This window comes from Microcaecilia unicolor, chromosome 8 (assembly GCF_901765095.1).
Source record: "Microcaecilia unicolor chromosome 8, aMicUni1.1, whole genome shotgun sequence".
Classification (NCBI taxonomy): domain Eukaryota; kingdom Metazoa; phylum Chordata; class Amphibia; order Gymnophiona; family Siphonopidae; genus Microcaecilia; species Microcaecilia unicolor.
The window spans coordinates 194,660,924-194,679,308 of record NC_044038.1 but is presented as its reverse complement, the minus strand read 5'-3'; the positions used below and the strand labels follow the sequence as shown (position 1 = coordinate 194,679,308).

Sequence of the window (18,385 nt, the reverse complement as noted above, 5' to 3'; positions counted from 1 at the left end):
ATCCCAAGGCTACACTTAGCACAGGAGCCAGCAACACAGAAGTCAGGAGCACATAGGAACATCCATCTGTCTGCTGGAGAGAGAATACTGATTGAACTAGGAGCATGACGTCCTAGCACTTCAGTTCAGTGCTCTCTATCTCCACCTGCTGGTAGATGGACACAACCCATTAGTTTCTGGATTCATCTGCTGCCGTCGTTAAGGAAATGTAGCTTTACCCAAACCAAGCTCTGCATTCCCAGGAAAGAGAACTGGGTGTGCGCATGCTTTTCAAAATATACCCATATGCACATAAATTAACCTAGAGAAGCAGTGTATGATCAAAAGCAGGAAAAAAAATATAAAGGTACATAAGCTCCCTGGATATTGGCATACTTTCAAAGGGGAACTATGCACATACTTCATTTTGAAAATGTGTTGGTACTCGCCCAGGATAAAGCATGCGCATGCACTCAGGTGTAAAATGACCCTTTAAACAGCAACATTAACAGTAATCTTACCTGAAGAAAAGGAGTTTTAACCCCCACTAGATATCACCATTAGCTTTCCAGCAACTAAACCTAACTAGCCTATTCAGGCCCAGATGCACTAAACTTTAATGACCCTTTAACAAAGAATTTTTGAACCGTGGCATGCATTAAAGGCCATTTTCCGACGACGGTAGCAGAAAACGGAATGCAGATGAGCAAATTGTGTAGAAACCCTATTGAAACGAGATGCACTCAAGTTTTCCGCCTGCCCTAACGCTGGAGAACTGCCGGAAAGCTAACGACAGGTCTGTACCTGTCGTTAGGGCTCTCCGACTAAAACCTTCAATGTAAACTCCCCCCCCCCCCCAAAAAAAAAGCGAGGGGGGCAAAAACGCGCATCAGGGGCGTCCTTTATTGACGCCTGAGGTCGCTGCTGCTCCCCGCTCCCCCTGCATCTATGTGAAAAAGTGAAAAAAAAAAAAAAAAAAAGGATCAGGAGGGGGGCAAAGGCGCTTGTCAGGAGCGTCCTTTATGGACGGCCTTGCCCCCCCGCCCCGCCCGAGGTCGCCGCTACTCCCTGCTTCCCCCCTTTGAATTAAATAAAAAAAACAAAATTCAAAACTTTAGTAGCCCTGGGCCCCCCTCCCTTCCTTTCTCTCAACTCTTTCTCCCCACAGCTCCCCCTCCTGCCCTCCTCCGCCCCCATGCCCTGCCGCCACCCTGAGGTCGTCGCTGCCGCTCCCCCCTCCTCTGGTTCCCCCCTCCGCCTTACTGGGCCCGCGCAGCGCCTCTCACCTCTGTGTGAAGGCGCTGCACGGGCAAGAACAGCTGATGCCTCTGAGTCTTCGTGAAGACTCAGCGAAGATGCATTAGATGTTCTTCTTGCCTGTGCAGCGCCTTCACACAGAAGTGAGAGACGCTGCGCGGGCCCAGTAAGGCGGAGGGGGGGACCGGTGGAGGGGGGGAGCGGCGGCGATGACCTCAGGGGTGGCGGCGGGGGCGGAGGATGGTGGGAGGCGGAGCTGTGGGGAGAAAGAGTTGAGAGAAAGGAAGGGAGGGGGGCCCGGGGCTGCTAAAGTTTTGAATTTTGTTTTGTTTTTTTATTTAATGCAGGGGGAGCAGCAGCGACCTCGGGCGAGGGGGGGGGGGCAAGGCCGTCCATACAGGACGCTCCTGACGAGCGCCTTTGCCCCCTCCCGATCCACGTGTTTGTGTTTTGTTTTTTGACGTTTGTGGCATGTGCAGAGCAGCCAGCATAACGCTTGGCTGCTCTGCGCATGCTTTAGGGGCCGATTACCGACGGGGATTACACCAGTTTGATGCATTGTACTTTACAATACTGCACCGAACATGTGCGACTTGTATTTTTGGTGCATTGTTAGTTTTTTAAAATTCGTTGACTTTTACGTTTTTGATTTTTTAACGTTTGGTTGATGCATCTGGGCCTCAGTCTACTCAATTATTTCTGTCCATGCTGCAAGGATACATCACAACTGCCAGCCAGCGAGGAGTGCTTGTAGGATGTCCTTCCTTATCCAAGAGAGTTTTTAAAGGACAACATAAATGTATCATATTCAGGCTGTTCCATTAAAGTAGCATATATCGTGCAAAGCAGAAAACATTACAGTGAAAAACATAAAACACATCAAAGAAAAGAGCATGGTGATACACTGGGAGGTCACTGCCTTACTAATGACCTTCTAATCACAATGTTACATGTGAACTTCATAACTACCTGTGAATATATGATATTTGAATTTAAATGATCAAACATCTTGAAACAAACACGATTCAAGAGAGAAACCATTTCCTCTCTTATCTGTTACTATAGTTTTCCTATCTGCTCCCAGCATCCTATTAAGAACAGCACAGCCGCCACAACCTCTCCTGTCTCCAAGATGCACCTCTCCATTATCAGACCATTAAAATATCATGTTCCGACCAACTTATTAAGAGCAGCCTTCACAATCTTTCCCGTCTCCTCCAAGACTCATCTCTCTACCACCAGACCATTACAACATGACATGCTCCAACCAGCTTATTAATAACAGCCTCCACAACCTCTCCTATCACCTTCAAGACTCACCTTTCCATCACTAGACTATTACAGCAAGACAAATAGTACCACACTGGGCCAGACCAATGGTTCATTGAGCCTAACATCATGTCTCTCTCAGGTCCCAATTTGGGTCTCTTGCATGCACCCAGCCCATGTTTACAGGAAACAGTCCAGATTATGGATCAGTATATAAATGGAGATAGATCAAGAACAACACATCCATCACCAATATCTCAAACTAATAACAAACTTACAAGACCAATAAAAAGCCGGCAGAGAGTGAGGGATGGTCAGAGGTGGTCCCTCTAGAGGAGTATATGTATCATTCACCACTATGTAAAAAACTGATAACCAAAAAGCAGGGTGCAGAATTTTATATGGAAGCAATGAACAGGGGATGGGATTGGATATATCGCTTTTCTGTGGTTAAAATCAAAGGGGATTACATATTATATACAGGTACTTATTTTGTACCTGATGCAATGATGGAGGGTTAAGCGACTTGCCCAGAGTCACAAGGAGCTGCAGTAGAGAAAACAGACCATCACCATACCGGATAGGGGACTTGTGCTGCAGAAAGTGTGCCTTTTCTTGAAGGAACAGTTACAAAGCTTATAATCCACTGTTACCAAGTGTAGTTCAAAGAGGATAACAATAAGAGAACTAGACTAGCCATCTAAGAGCATACATTATATTAACAAAGCGAATGCTACATACCTGTAGAAGGTATTCTCCGAGGACAGCAGGCTGATTGTTCTCACTGATGGGTGACGTCCACGGCAGCCCCTCCAATCGGAATCTTCACTAGCAAAGGCCTTTGCTAGTCCTCGCGCGCCGATGCGCACCGCGCATGCGCGGCCGTCTTCCCGCCCGAAACCGGCTTGTGCCGGCCAGTCTCATATATAGCAAAACAAAGACAAGGGAAGACACAACTCCAAAGGGGAGGCGGGCGGGTTTGTGAGAACAATCAGCCTGCTGTCCTCGGAGAATACCTTCTACAGGTATGTAGCATTCTGCTTGTTCTCACTGATGGGGTATCCCTAGCCCCCAGGCTCACTCAAAACAACAACCATGGTCAATTGGGCCTCGCAACGGCGAGGACATAACTGAGATTGACCTAAAAAATTTACCAACTAACTGAGAGTGCAGCCTGGAACAGAACAAACAGGGCCCTCGGGGGGTGGAGTTGGATCCTAAAGCCCAAACATGTTCTGAAGAACTGACTGCCCGAACCGACTGTCGCGTCGGGTATCCTGCTGCAGGCAGTAATGAGATGTGAATGTGTGGACAGATGACCACGTCGCAGCTTTGCAAATTTCTTCAATAGAGGCTGACTTCAAGTGGGCTACCGACGCTGCCATGGCTCTAACATTATGAGCCGTGACAAGACCCTCAAGAGTCAGCCCAGCCTGGGCGTAAGTGAAGGAAATGCAATCTGCTAGCCAATTGGATATGGTGCGTTTCCCCACAGCCACTCCCCTCCTATTGGGATCAAAAGAAACAAACAATTGGGCGGACTGTCTGTTGGGCTGTGTCCGCTCCAGGTAGAAGGCCAATGCTCTCTTGCAGTCCAATGTGCGCAGCTGACGTTCAGCAGGGCAGGAATGAGGACGGGGAAAGAATGTGGCAAGACAATTGACTGGTTCAGATGGAACTCCGACACGACCTTTGGCAAGAACTTAGGGTGAGTGCGGAGGACTACTCTGTTATGATGAAATTTGGTGTAAGGGGCCTGGGCTACCAGGGCCTGAAGCTCACTGACTCTACGAGCTGAAGTACTGCCACCAAGAAAATGACCTTCCAGGTCAAGTACTTCAGATGGCAGGAGTTCAGTGGCTCAAAGGAGGTTTCATCAGCTGGGTGAGAACGACATTGAGATCCCATGACACTGTAGGAGGTTTGACAGGGGGCTTTGACAAAAGCAAACCTCTCATGAAGCGAACAACTAAAGGCTGTCCTGAGATCGGCTTACCTTCCACACGGTAATGGTATGCACTAATTGCACTAAGGTGAACCCTTACAGAGTTGGTCTTGAGACCAGACTCAGACAAGTGCAGAAGGTATTCAAGCAGAGTCTGTGTAGGACAAGAGCGAGGATCTAGGGCCTTGCTGTTACACCAGACGGCAAACCTCCTCCACAGAAAGAAGTAACTCCTCTTGGTGGAATCTTTCCTGGAAGCAAGCAAGATACGGGAGACACCCTCTGACAGACCCAAAGAGGCAAAGTCTACGCTCTCAACATCCAGGCCGTGAGAGCCAGGGACCGGAGGTTGGGATGCAGAAGCGCCCCTTCGTCCTGCGTGATGAGGGTCGGAAAACACTCCAATCTCCACGGTTCTTCGGAGGACAACTCCAGAAGAAGAGGGAACCAGATCTGACGCGGCCAAAAAGGAGCAATCAGAATCATGGTGCCTCGGTCTTGCTTGAGTTTCAACAAAGTCTTCCCCACCAGAGGTATGGGAGGATAAGCATACAGCAGACCCTCCCCCCAATCCAGGAGGAAGGCATCCGATGCCAGCCTGCCGTGGGCCTGAAGCTGGAACAGAACTGAGGGACTTTGTGGTTGGCTCGAGATGCGAAGAGGTCTACCAAGGGGGTGCCCCACACCTGGAAGATCTGTCGCACTACACGGGAATTGAGCGACCACTCGTGAGGTTGCATAATCCTGCTCAACCTGTCGGCCAGACTGTTGTTTACGCCTGCCAGATATGTGGCTTGGAAGCACCATGCCGTGACGGCGAGCCCAGAGCCACATGCTGACGGCTTCCTGACACAGGGGGCGAGATCCGGTGCCCCCCTGCTTGTGACGTAGTACATGGCAACCTGGTTGTCTGTCTGAATTTGGATAATTTGGTGGGACAGCCGATCTCTGAAAGCCTTCAGAGCGTTCCAGATCGCTCGTAACTCCAGAAGATTGATCTGTAGATCGCGTTCCTGGAGGGACCAGCTTCCTTGGGTGTGAAGCCATCGACATGAGCTCCCCACCCCAGGAGAGACGCATCCGTGGTCAGCACTTTTTGTGGCTGAGGAATTTGGAAAGGACGTCCCAGTCAGATTGGACCAAATTGTCCACCAATACAGGGATTCGAGAAAACTCCGTGGACAGGTGGATCACGTCTTCTAGATCCCCAGCAGCTGAAACCACTGGGAAGCTAGGGTCATTGAGCAGATCTCATGTGAAGGCGGGCCATGGAGTCACATGAACTGTGGAGGCCATGTGGCCCAGCAATCTCAACATCTGCCGAGCTGTGACCTGCTGGGACGCTCGCACCCGCGAGACGAGGGACAACAAGTTGTTGGCTCTCGCCTCTGGGAGATAGGCGCGAGCCGTCCGAGAATCCAGCAGAGCTCCTATGAATTCGAGTCTCTGCGCCGGGAGAAGATGGGACTTTGGGTAATTATCACAAACCCCAGTAGCTCCAGGAGGCGAATAGTCATCTGCATGGACTGCAGGGCTCCTGCCTCGGACGTGTTCTTCACTAGCCAATCGTCGAGATATGGGAACACGTGCACCCCCAGCCTGCGAAGTGCTGCTGCTACTACAGCCAAGCACTTTGTGAACACCCTGGGCGCAGAGGCGAGCCCAAAGGGTAGCACACAGTACTGGAAGTGACGTGTGCCCAGCTGAAATCGCAGATACTGTCTGTGAGCTGGCAGTATCGGGATGTGTGTGTAGGCATCCTTCAAGTCCAGAGAGCATAGCCAATCGTTTTCCTGAATCATGGGAAGTAGGGTGCCCAGGGAAAGCATCCTGAACTTTTCTTTGACCAGATATTTGTTCAGGGCCCTTAGGTCTAGGATGGGACGCATCCCCCCTGTTTTCTTTTCCACAAGGAAGTACCTGGAATAGAATCCCAGCCCTTCTTGCCCGGATGGCACGGGCTCGACCGCATTGGCGCTGAGAAGAGCGAGAGTTCCTCTGCAAGTACCTGCTTGTGCTGGAAGCTGTAAGGACTGAGCTCCCGGTGGACAATTTGGAGGTTTTCGAGGTCAAATTGAGGGTGTATCCTTGCCGGACTATTTGGAGATCCCACTGATCGGAGGTTATGAGAGGCCACCTTTGGTGAAAAGCTTTCAACCTCCCTCCGACTGGCAGGTCGCCGGCACTGACACTTGGGGTGTCGGCTATGCTCTGCTGGAGCAGTCAAAAGCTCGTCCCTTGCTTTTGCTGGGGAGCCTAGGGGCCTTGCTGAGGCGCACGCTGCTGACGAGAGCGAGCGCGCTGGGGCTTAGCCTGGGCCGCAGGCTGTCGAGAAGGAGGATTGTACCTACGCTTGCCAGAAGAGTAGGGAACAGTCTTCCTTCCCCAAAAAATCTTCTACCTGTAGAGGTAGAGGCTGAAGGCTGCGGCGGGAGAACTTGTCGAATGCGGTGTCCCGCTGGTGGAGCTGCTCTACCACCTGTTCGACTTTCTCTCCAAAAATGTTATCCGCACGGCAAGGCGAGTCCGCAATCCGCTGCTGGATTCTATTCTCCAGGTCGGAGGCACGCAGCCATGAGAGCCTGCGCATCACCACACCTTGAGCAGCGGCCCTGGACGCAACATCAAAGGTGTCATACACCCCTCTGGCCAGGAATTTTCTGCACGCCTTCAGCTGCCTGACCACCTCCTGAATTGGCTTGGCTTGCTCAGGGGGGAGCGCATCAACCAAGCCCGCCAACTGCCGCACATTGTTCCGCATGTGTATGCTCGTGTAGAGCTGGTAAGACTGAATTTTGGCCACGAGCATAGAAGAATGGTAGGCCTTCCTCCAAAGGAGTCTAAGGTTCTAGAGTCCTTGCCCGGGGGCGCCGAAGCATGCTCCCTAGAACTCTTAGCCTTCTTTAGGGCCAGATCCACAACTCCAGAATCATGAGGCAACTGAGTGCGCATCAGATCTGGGTCCCCATGGATCCGGTACTGGGACTCGATCTTCTTGGGGATGTGGGGATTAGTTAAAGGCTTGGTCCAGTTCGCAAGCAATGTCTTTTTTAGGGACATGGTGCAAGGGAACAGTGGACGCTTCCTTAGGTGGAGAAGGATAGTCCAGGAGCTCAAACATTTCAGCCCTGGGCTCGTCCTCCACAACCACCGGGAAGGGGATGGCCGTAGACATCTCCCGGACAAAGGAAGCAAAAGACAGACTCTAGGAGGGGAAAGCTGTCTTTCAGGAGAGAGAGTGGGATCGGAAGGAAGACCCTCAGACTCCTCGTCAGAGAAATATCTGGGGTCTTCTTCCTCTTCCCACGAGGCCCTCACCCTCGGTGTCAGACACAAGTTCACGGACCTGTGTCTGCAACCGTGCCCGACTCGACTCCGTGGAGCCACGTCCACGATGGGGGCGTCGAGAGGTAGACTCCCTCGCCCGCATCGGCGAAGCTCCCTCCGCAATGTAGTCGGGGAGCCTTCCTGGGAGGCGACGGCCGCCGGTACCGCACGCCGGGCACCGACGCCGGAGACCTCACTCGGGCGATGGGCCAGCCGGCGCCAAGCTCAACGGTACGGTGGCGCAAGCAACGCCGGTACGGAGGGGTAGGGCGCAGCAGCTCTCCCAGAATCTCTGGGAGAACGGCCCGGAGGCTCTCGTTCAGAGCAGCTGCAGAGAAAGGCATGGAGGTCGATGCAGGCGTCGAGTCAGAACCTGTTCCGGGCGTGGAGGCTGTTCCGGGCTGTCCAGAGTGGAGCGCATCGACACCTCCTGAACAGAGGGTGAGCGGTCCTCTCGGCGCCGATGCCTACTGGGTGCCGACTCCTTCGGCGACCCAGAGCTCTCGGTACCGACATGGGAAGGGGACCGGTGACGATGCTTCTTCGACTTCTTGGACGAAGCATGTCACGGAGCTTCCCGGTACCGACGAGGAGGACGTAGAATCCAGCCGTCGCTTCCTCGGGGCCGAGACCGAAGAAGGTAGGGGGAGACCCACCCGAAGGCTCACCGCCACCAGCAGGGGAATGGACAGCCCTCACCTGCACTCCAGACGAAGCACCACCGTCCGACGACATCAGCAGACGAGGTCCCCGGTACCACCGACGTCGATGCAGCTGTCCGATGTCTCGGCGCCGATGCAGAGGGCCGATGCCTCGATGCACTCGATGTACTGGCCGCCGAGGTTGAAGGTCTGGACGCTGAAGACGTCGATGCACTCGATGCCCCCCGGTGCCGATGCCGACGAAGAGCCCGAGAACAAAATGTTCCACTGGGCAAACCTCGCTACCTGAGTCCGCCTTTGCAAAAGGGAACACAGACTACAGGCCTGAGGGCGGTGCCCAGCCCCCAGACACGACGCGTGCCTGTCAGTGAGCGAGATTACCCGGGCGCACTGGGTGCACTTCTTGAAGCCGCTGGAAGGCTTCGATGTCATGGGCGGAAAAATCACGCCGGCGAAATCGAAAGACGAAATGGCGAATTTGGCACAGAAAAAAAGGGAAATTTCGACCGGGGCCTAAGTAAGGCCTACCCTGCGACGAAAGAAAACTTAACGGGGCGAAAAACTCGAAGTAGAGGAAGGAAAACCAAAAGTGGTTAATCCAAATAATTTCTGGAATTTCTCACAGAAAAGTAGTCGAAAACGACGCGCGAGGTCGACTTTTCGGGGCACGAACGGTAAAACACAACTGTACCGAGCGCGGAGAAAGAAGACTGGCCGGCACAAGCCGGTTTCGGGCGGGAAGACGGCCGCGCATGCGCGGTTGCGCATCGGCGCGCGAGGACTAGCAAAGGCCTTTGCTAGTGAAGATTCCGATTGGAGGGGCTGCCGTGGACGTCACCCATCAGTGAGAACAAGCAGCCTGCTGTCCTCGGAGAACAAAATTATAACTAATTCATTGTGTTCAAAACATATTTCCTAAAATATAGGTTTTAAGCATCTTCTTAAAACTAGCAAAATGGACAAAGCAACCAACAGTGGCTTGCTTTACAAGATGCCAGTTCTAGGACAGATCTCACCTACAGAGGGACCATGCTGGAAAAGGGGACACTTACCTCTCAGAAGGGCATATTTGTTCGGATCCTCTGTGAACAGAGACACCAGCTGAGAGCTTATGACATGAAAGTCATCCTCCGCCTTGTAGTGCTGCATGGCTTGCATGAACACCTCATAGCTGGACTGGCTCAGAGCTTGTTTTACTGATAACATGAAGAGCGCAGCACGGCTGCCGCTGCTCTGATTCAATCTGCAGCCAACTCACTGCCCTGCAGGAAACATACAGTCATTTTCTCAGGAAGTCCATTTCCAGTGGACAGGACTCTCTTTGCATATTTTCAACAGCAAAGTCTTCCCAATCAAGTCTTACTCTTGGAACCTCATCCTCCCATTTTAATCATTTGTTCCACAGTCCGCCCCCCCCCCCACCCCCCCCACCAAGCCCTTACAGCCAGATGGTCAACCTGTCCATAGCCCTGTCTTACCTTCTTATTTATTTTTTAATTTTCTGTAACATCAACTCAAAAGCTAACTCTTGCAGCCTGGCCTGTGCTCATCAGATCAGGGGCGTAGCCACGGGTGGGCCTGGACGGGCCCAGGCCCACCCATTTCCCCTCCAGGCCCACCCATCCTTCGCACGGCTGTCGCTGCCCTTTTGTCCCGCAGAGGCAGCGTTCAGCGTTTCCTTCGACCTACCCTGTCTTTTCCCCAAGCTCCGCTGCATCGCCCCAAGTGGAATCCTTCTTCTTTTCGGCCGTCACGCTGCGCTGCCGTTCACACAGGCAGCTTCGCTCCTCCCCCCGCGTCCATTCTGGCTCTCTCTGATGCACTTCCTGTTAGGGCCGGATGAACGCGGTGGGGGAGGAGCGAAGCTGCCTGTGTGAACGGCAGCGCAGCGTGACGGCCGAAAAGAAGAAGGATTCCACTTGGGGCGATGCAGCGGAGCTTGGGGAAAAGACAGGGCAGGAAGGAAACGCTGCCGCCGCGGGACAAAAGGGCAGCGGGAAGGTTTTGGATGGGCGGGCTGGAGGGAAAATGGCTGAGCTGCTGGGACATGGGAGGGAGAGGAGGAAGGGAGAGAGCTACTGGGACATGGGAGGGAGAGGAATAAGGGACTTGAGGGAAGGGAGAGAGCTGCTGGACATGGGATGGAGAGGAATAATGGACTGGAGGGAAGGGAGAGAGCTGCTGGACATGGGATGGAGAGGAGGAGGGGATTGGATGGGAGAGAGAGCTACTGGACATGGGAGGGAGAGGAAGAAGGGACTGTCGGGAAGGGAGAGCTGCTGGGACATGGGATGGAGAGGAGGAGGGGATTGGATGGGAGAGAGCTACTGGACATGGGATGGAGAGGAAGAAGGGACTGTCGGGAAGGGAGAGCTGCTGGGACATGGGATGGAGAGGAGGAGGGGATTGGATGGGAGAGAGCTACTGGACATGGGAGGGAGAGGAAGAAGGGACTGGAGGAAGGGAGAGAGCTGATGGACATGGATGGAGAGGAGGAGGGATTGGATGGGAGAGAGCTACTGGACATGGGAGGGAGAGGAAGAAGGGACTGGAGGGAATGGAGAGAGCGTCTGGGACATGGGAGGGAGAGGAAGAAGGGACTGCTGGGAAGAGAGAGCTGCTGGGACATGGGGGGACTGGCGGGAAGGGAGAGAGCTACTGGACTATGGGAGGGAGAGGAGGAAGGGACTAGAGGGAAGAGAGCTGCTGGACATGGAGGATAGGGAGAGAAAGAGGGGAGATGGATGATAGGATGCAGAGAGAAAAGGGAGAACTAGAAGGATGTGGAGAGAGGGAGGAGACTGAACAGAAAAGGGTAGAGCGATAGACCACTGGATAGAAGGAGAGGGGAGATAGAGACACTAGATGGAAGGATCAGGAGAGAGGGTAGATGAGTGGAAGGATAAGGAGAGAAAGAGGGAAGACAATGGATGGAAGGGTAGGGAGAAAAAGGAGACGCTGGATGCAAAAGAAAGAGGGGAGACACTGGAAGGATGGGGAGAGAAAGAGGGGAGCTGCTGGATGGAAAGAGGGAGAGGACAGAGTAGGGAAAGACTGGAGAATAAGAGGAAGGGGCATGTGGAGAACAAGGGTGAGGAAAAGATGAAAAGCCATAGGTGATGAACGGACAGGAAAACCCTGGCAAGAGAAAGACGAAGGAAAGCAGAATCTGGAGACTGGAGCAACACAATGAGAAAAAGTAAATGGCCATACAACAAAGGTAAAGAAAATAATTTATTTTTAATTTAGGATAAAGTAATATGGTACCTGTGTTAATAAAGTTTCAGAGACCAATACTTCCTTCCTTAGGTCAGGAGAGGATATCGTAACAGCATTATACTGACCTGAGGCAGGAGGTTTTGGCCTCTGAAGCTCACTGAAAAGTGTGACTAAATTTTGCTGGGGGAGGGGGGTAGAGAGAAAATTTTGTGCCCACCCACTTTGGGTTCAGGCCCACCCAAAATTGGCAGTCTGGCTACGCCACTGCATCAGATGTCTACCCACCCCACTCTTCTAAAACCCAAAATAAGAACTGCTTCTCCTGAGCCTTTCTTGGTACCCCAATTCAAATAAATTGCCTCTCCTCCCCAGCCCTTGTATTCTCCCCCCATTTTCTAGCATGATGACACTAAGATTCCCTGCATCCCAAATCTTGTATCCCCAATCTGTATCTCATTAATCCTACCCTCAAAATCCCCCTTCTAACCACCACTCTTCTAGACTAAGCACTTACAAATCAAGAGGGTCCCTTAACCATCTATCCCCCTTCAATCCGTTCAGAACTCTGCTGCACGTCTAATATTCCGCCTGAACCGATATACTCATACCACCCCTCTCCTCAGGTCACTTCACTGGCTTCCGATCAGATACCGCATACAGTTCAAGCTTCTCCTTCTTACCTACAAATGCACTCAGTCTGCAGCCCCTCATTACCTCTCTACCCTCATCTCCCTTACGTTCCCGCCCGAAACCTCCGCTCACAGGGACAAATCCCTCCTCTCTGTACCCTTCTCCACCACCGCCAACTCCAGGCTCCGTCCATTCTGCCTCGCCTCACCCTATGCTTGGAATAAACTTCCTTAGCCCTTACGCCAGGCCCCCTCCCTACCCTCTTCAAATCCTTGCTCAAAGCCCCACCTCTTCTATGTTGCTTTCGGCACCTAACCTTTATACCCTTCAGGAAATCTAGACTGCCCCAATCTGACTGCCCCTACTCGACTGACTGTTCACTTGTCCTTTAGATTGTAAGCTCTTTGAGCAGAGACTGTCCTTCTATGTTAAATTGTACAGCGCTGCGTAACCCTAGTAGCGCTTTAGAAATGTCAAGTAGTAGTAGTAGTAACTTCAACACCAGTTCTCAGATAAGTAGCTTACTACAGACTGTGCAAGGGCTCTATACAAGTGCTATAGTGCAGACAGGCCGGGAGCCTTATGTGAACTGTGCAACAACTGTACGAAAGGGGTATTCTTCAAGGGCAAGAAGGAAAAACACTTGTTAATTTCTAGCTGCCTTGGGGGCCCCAGTTAAGAAGCTTAACTATAGGCAGGGGATGTGCTCCAAAGTTGAAAGGAGGTTTTGGATTTGAGGAGTCAGATTGGAGTGATAATAAAGGAAACATTAAAATCCAACTACTCACATGCCTGCTCACAATCTTGATTTTTTTTCTTCCTCCTCTGTGATCACTGGCAAGTCTCTTTTGGTGCTTCAACGACAGGGCCGAGAGAGATGCTGCCTGCAGAGGGATCAACTATCAGATTCTAGGCAATGAACTCCTACAAACCAGAACCTCCCCTTCTCTCCCTTCCTCAAGTCTGCTGCTACAAGACTGCTCAGTAGTCAAGGAAATACCAGAGATGCTCAAATAACAGCAAGCAAGTAAATGTAGTTGGTAATTATAAAATTACAAAATGAACTGAAATCACAGTGATAACATTAATAGAGTACTACACAACTGCATCAAAAGTACACACAAAACAAATACAAACTCAAGAAAGAAATAAAAATAGAAAAATCCTTTTCCCAGGGGCAGAGTATAGTAGGGATGCACTACATGCCTTCTCTCCGAGCCTCCCTCCTTACCAACCCCATCCTAAAGGACCAGAGAAGACCTGCTTCCCTCCCCCCCACCCCATCATACTCTAAGAAGCTGGGGAAGGCCTCCTTCCCCCCTAAAGAGATGGAGAAGGCTTGCTTCCCTCTCTGCTTGCTCAGCTACAAGGAGCTAACAAAGACCTATCTTCATCTTAGCTCAGGCCTGCATCCCTCCCCACCCCAAGGCTAGATTGGTGTGGGAACACCTGCCTCCTGAGGTGGTTTAACCTTTTGGCTACCTCCACCTCCCCCCATTATAATATAAATATATTTTGAAACTCCCCACACAGGGACCCTACATGGTTCTGACTGCAGAGGAAAACCAGCAGGTAACAACACAGCTCACTGACTCCTCCTGCCAAATGGAGGAAAATGCACAGGGGGTGGACAAGGACTGACTGTGAGCAGCATAGGGCCTCTCCCAAAACATTTAGGCCCTAGACACATGCCTAATCTGCATATGCCTTACTCCTGGCCTTGCTGTCTCCCTTCCACCAGGGCATAAGGAGCCAAAGGAACACATTTCTCCTTCCATATCTGGGCTTGAGGAGCAACAGACTGAGATAGGATTAGGGAGGCTACAATATATGAAGTAATCAGGCTTTTCCCCCCCTTAGAGAAAAAGGGGGAAAAAAGCCACTGAACAAGTCTCAAAAGAGGCCAGATTCAAAGGAGCATATTGGGCTACCCCTGCCACCTTCTCCAACCTCTCTCAAGAAATAAATTAAAAAAAAAAACCTACACATGCCCATAATTAACAATTTATTTCTTAGGATTACTTTATGTTTTTAAAGGACTCACTCAGCAAGGTGGTGTACAGTAAGAGTAATCAAACATAAGCAATAGACAATCAGTAAAACTATTCAAATAACAATACAAAGTATGGCATAGTATACTACTTACAATGTTAACAAAGTATGTAATAAAACATTTTCATAGACAGCATAGGGTATAAGCAAAGATGGAAAATATAGATAGGTAAGAGAGTAAGAGAAGTTAGAAAATAAGGGGACTAATTTAAAGAAAGGTGTGTGTGTGTGTGTGACTAAAAGTTAGGTTACTTCGTCCACTAAAGGTCTGCTTGAAAAGCCAAGCTTTCACCTGCTTCCTGAAATACAGATAGTCTTCTGTTAAGCGGAGCCTTTCAGGGAGTACATTCCCTGAAAGGCTCCACAACATAAGTACACAAGTATTGCCATACTGGGAAAGACCAAAGGTCCATTGAGCCAGCATCCTGTTTCCAACAGTGGCCAATCCAGGTCACAAATACCTGGCAAGATCCCAAAAATGTACAAAACATTTTATACTGCTTATCCCAGAATAGTGGATTTTCCCCAAGTCCGTTTTAACAACGGTCTATGGACTTTTCCTTTAGGAAGCCGTCCAAACCTTTTTTAAACTCCGCTAAACTAACCGCCTTTACCACATTCTCTGGCAACGAATTCCCAGAGTTTAATTACACATTGAGTGAAGAAACATTTTCTCCCGGTTCGTTTTAAATTTACTACATTGTAGCTTCATCGCATGCCCCCTAGTCTAGTATCTCTTGTGGAGGCTATTCCAGAGAAGGCTCACTTGCGGGTATTTCACTGTGTATATCTTTTGGAGAGGGGTGTGGTTAGGGATACTCCTTGGGAGTATACTTCTTAGTGTCCTTAGAGGTATGTAGAGGGCGATCCTGTTCTTCAAGTACTCGGGGCCCATTTCCTTTAAGGGCCTTGAAGATCAGACATAGAGTTTTAAATTTAGCCCTGTATTGTACTAGTAGCCAGTACAATACAGACAATGAAAGCCAGGTGCCCCTTGCACAGAAATTTTAGCATCCCTTCTCTCCCCGGCATCTCCTGTCTACATATGGCCAGCTCCCATTTCTTGGAAGAAACTATGGTCCTACAGTCAGATGCTAATGCCCCGACAGTCCTGGCCTGAGTGGCTAATGTTTGCTGCTCAGAAGTTCAGAACATGTTAGTTACAAGTATGAAAAGCATCAGAGACTGGGATGGGACTCAGCTACTTATTAAGATGTTTCCTTGTATTGTATAAATAGCATTAGTAGCATAACTATGTTATTTGAAAGTTTTAATTTGTGCCTATAAAGGTGTTTCATTTGTATTGTGCCGACACTGTATCATATTTATTTTATACGAATGTTCTTTCATGCTTCCTATTTAGGGTATCATTCATATTCTAATAACATTTATCATATTTCTGTTATATGATTGTTTTACAGTGCTGTTAAATTTATATATTTCCGATACTGTTACATTAGTCAATTTGCAATTTCCAAGATTACCTCATTGATTGTATTTATGCTTATATCTGGTCATTTTACAATTTTGTTAACAGCAAAACAATAGTAAGTTATATGTTAAACTGTAGCTGCTGTATACCACCTTGGGTGAATCATTAGGCAGTTAATAAATTCCAATAAATAAAATAAACAGAATCTGACCTTGTGCTCTGCTCATGCCACCAATCTCTGACATTTAACTACAGCAACACAGAAGTCTTGTGGGTGAGTCCACCACCATCTTGAGATCTAGCTTGCCAAGCATCCTTTCCTTACCTTCTTATCCCCTACCAAGTTCTCCTCCTCTCCATTCCTGTTTTCATTCTGCTCCAGGGCATCCAGCAAACCCACTGGCTTCTTAATGGATGTGCTGAGCATCTGCTCATACTCCACACAAAGACGGGATGTTCCATCGCTGACAACCGAAAACATGCCATCCTCATAGTCTGCACCATAGGACAAAGCAGAGAATCAGTTACAGCAAGTATAAATAGACCTTCCACCTGTCCCATAGCACAAAGCACATAAAAACCCTTTCCAGTCCCTTCTCTACAGAATGCCACCCTCCTCGTCCGCATAACTGAATTCTTCTTCAAACTTTAAGAAGGATCCAAACTTGGTTATTTCAACTTACATTTGTTTGATTCACCCTGGTTGAGCATTTGCCTTGATTAGTTCTCCCTTCTCTCCAGTTTCCTCCCACCTCTTCTGGTCACATTTTATGAAGATACAAATGAAGTTGACAATCTCTTAAGTTTGGTATGTAAACCTCCTAGTTGTATTCCAGTACAATTGGCATACAATAATATTGATAGTTCAGAGCGAGTCTCAAAACTAAGCTATTCTCTCTTGTACTTCCCCAGGCAGTAGGTCCGGCTGGTTGAGGGTGTGAAGGTTCTGCTGGCCTGTCTACATTCTCTTGGTCCTCCTATTTATCTTTTTCTGCTTTCTTATTTCAGTGGTGGTGGCCTTTCTTTTCACTAAATTGTGAACTGCCTTTATATTTATTTATGAAGGTCAGTATAACAAATTGAAATAAGCATAAACAAACATGACAGGGAGTGACAGCATCTGCAGCTGGAAGCTTATTAATATACAAGGCAGCCAGATTGCTTAACAACTGGAGTCCTGCTATCCCAGCACAAGAGCTAGGCTGAGTGCACATATGAAGTGTACTGACCTGACCACTTCCTTTTTAGACTGGGTACATGGGCATCCAGATTCTTGGCTTTCAGAGAGATAAATGATACTGGTGACAGGGATACATGACAGGATGGCTGAGCAATGTCTACGCTCCTCTGCAAGTTCCGGGATGGGGGTGCTGGCATCTGTAATTGCAGGAAAAAAATTGTTATGGAACAGAAATTACACAGTGTGCACATGTAGAGAAATTTCCTGGAGAAGCCAACAGGGGCAATCCATGAGTGACAGAATGTAACACAGGCTACACATGTGGCAGTGACAAATGATATGTATTACCCAGTAGAGAGCAACTAGTTGCTCTCTCACAATGTTCATTACAGTTAGAGTGCTCAAGTGTTGGGTCAGCCATATTCAGCTACAATAGCTGCTGTAAATACAGATGGAAATCAGACTCTCACTCAAGGATCTTGGACTCCCAAAACCCTCTGTCAATACCTATGTCTTCCTAGAAGACTCTACTTACAATTTTGTGAGCAATTCGGAAGAACTGAGACACATCTCGGATGACGTGCCCAAAGTTGTCATAAATGGTGATGTGGGGTCGAAGCCAGGAAGGCAGCTGGGTTCTGGCGTCAGACTGCAAGAACCTATGGGGAATTAGGAAGAAAAGATTACACGTATAGAACCTCTCCCTGAGGACTGGAGGCCAGGAGCACAGCAAGACGGGGACCACCTCAAACACTGCTGTTTTTATTGCTCACCAGGCTATAAAGCAACTGATACAGTTAAACCTACTACCAATGCATTTATTTGTATTCCTTTCGGGTTTGGGAGATACTTTATAAGGGGGAGGAGTCATTGATGGGGTATAAACTCTTTTCCAAGACAAGAACAATGAGAAGAAAACAACAGAAGTCTGAGTCTATGATCAGTTCATAAAAGAACATAAACCATGATATGCCAAATCAAGGTCCATAAGCCCAGCATCCTGTCTGCGACAGTGGCCAGTCTGGGATCCTAAAAAGTAAATTAGTTTGTCATAGCTCATTTCCAGGAACAAGTAAGGGCTTTCCTAAGTCTAGCTCTAGGAACTTCTCCAGTCCTCTTTTGCATCACACCATATTGGTTGCTTTGACCACATCATCCAGTCAGATTCCACAGCTTAATTATGCACCGGATGTGTGGAAAAGTATAGTGAAGATACTTACCTGTAGCAGGTATTCTCCAAGGACAGCAGGTTGATTGTTCTCACATGTGGGTCGGCGTCCACGGGAACGGAGATTTTCCAACAAAATCTTCAAACCTTTGCGACAGCCGGTAGAGCGCAGAACGGACACACTGCGCATGCGCAGCCATCTTCCCGCCCGCCCGCGTCCGTTCCCGCCTCAGTTAAATGAAAAGCAAATAAAACATAAAACAAC

General features: G+C 49.4%; 1 protein-coding gene across 1 annotated transcript in view; it reads right to left on the bottom strand.

The window, feature by feature from the left end:
* Window positions 1–18,385, bottom strand: part of RTEL1 (regulator of telomere elongation helicase 1) — a 222,911-nt gene that overhangs the window by 39,168 nt on the left and 165,358 nt on the right. Inside the window, exons 25-29 of the mRNA XM_030213444.1 lie at window positions 17,488–17,611; window positions 17,002–17,149; window positions 16,098–16,267; window positions 13,073–13,172; window positions 9,492–9,692 (exon numbers count right to left, since the gene is read on the bottom strand). Coding sequence (XP_030069304.1) covers window positions 9,492–9,692; window positions 13,073–13,172; window positions 16,098–16,267; window positions 17,002–17,149; window positions 17,488–17,611 — 743 coding nt within the window. The remainder of the gene's footprint in view (window positions 1–9,491; window positions 9,693–13,072; window positions 13,173–16,097; window positions 16,268–17,001; window positions 17,150–17,487; window positions 17,612–18,385) is intronic.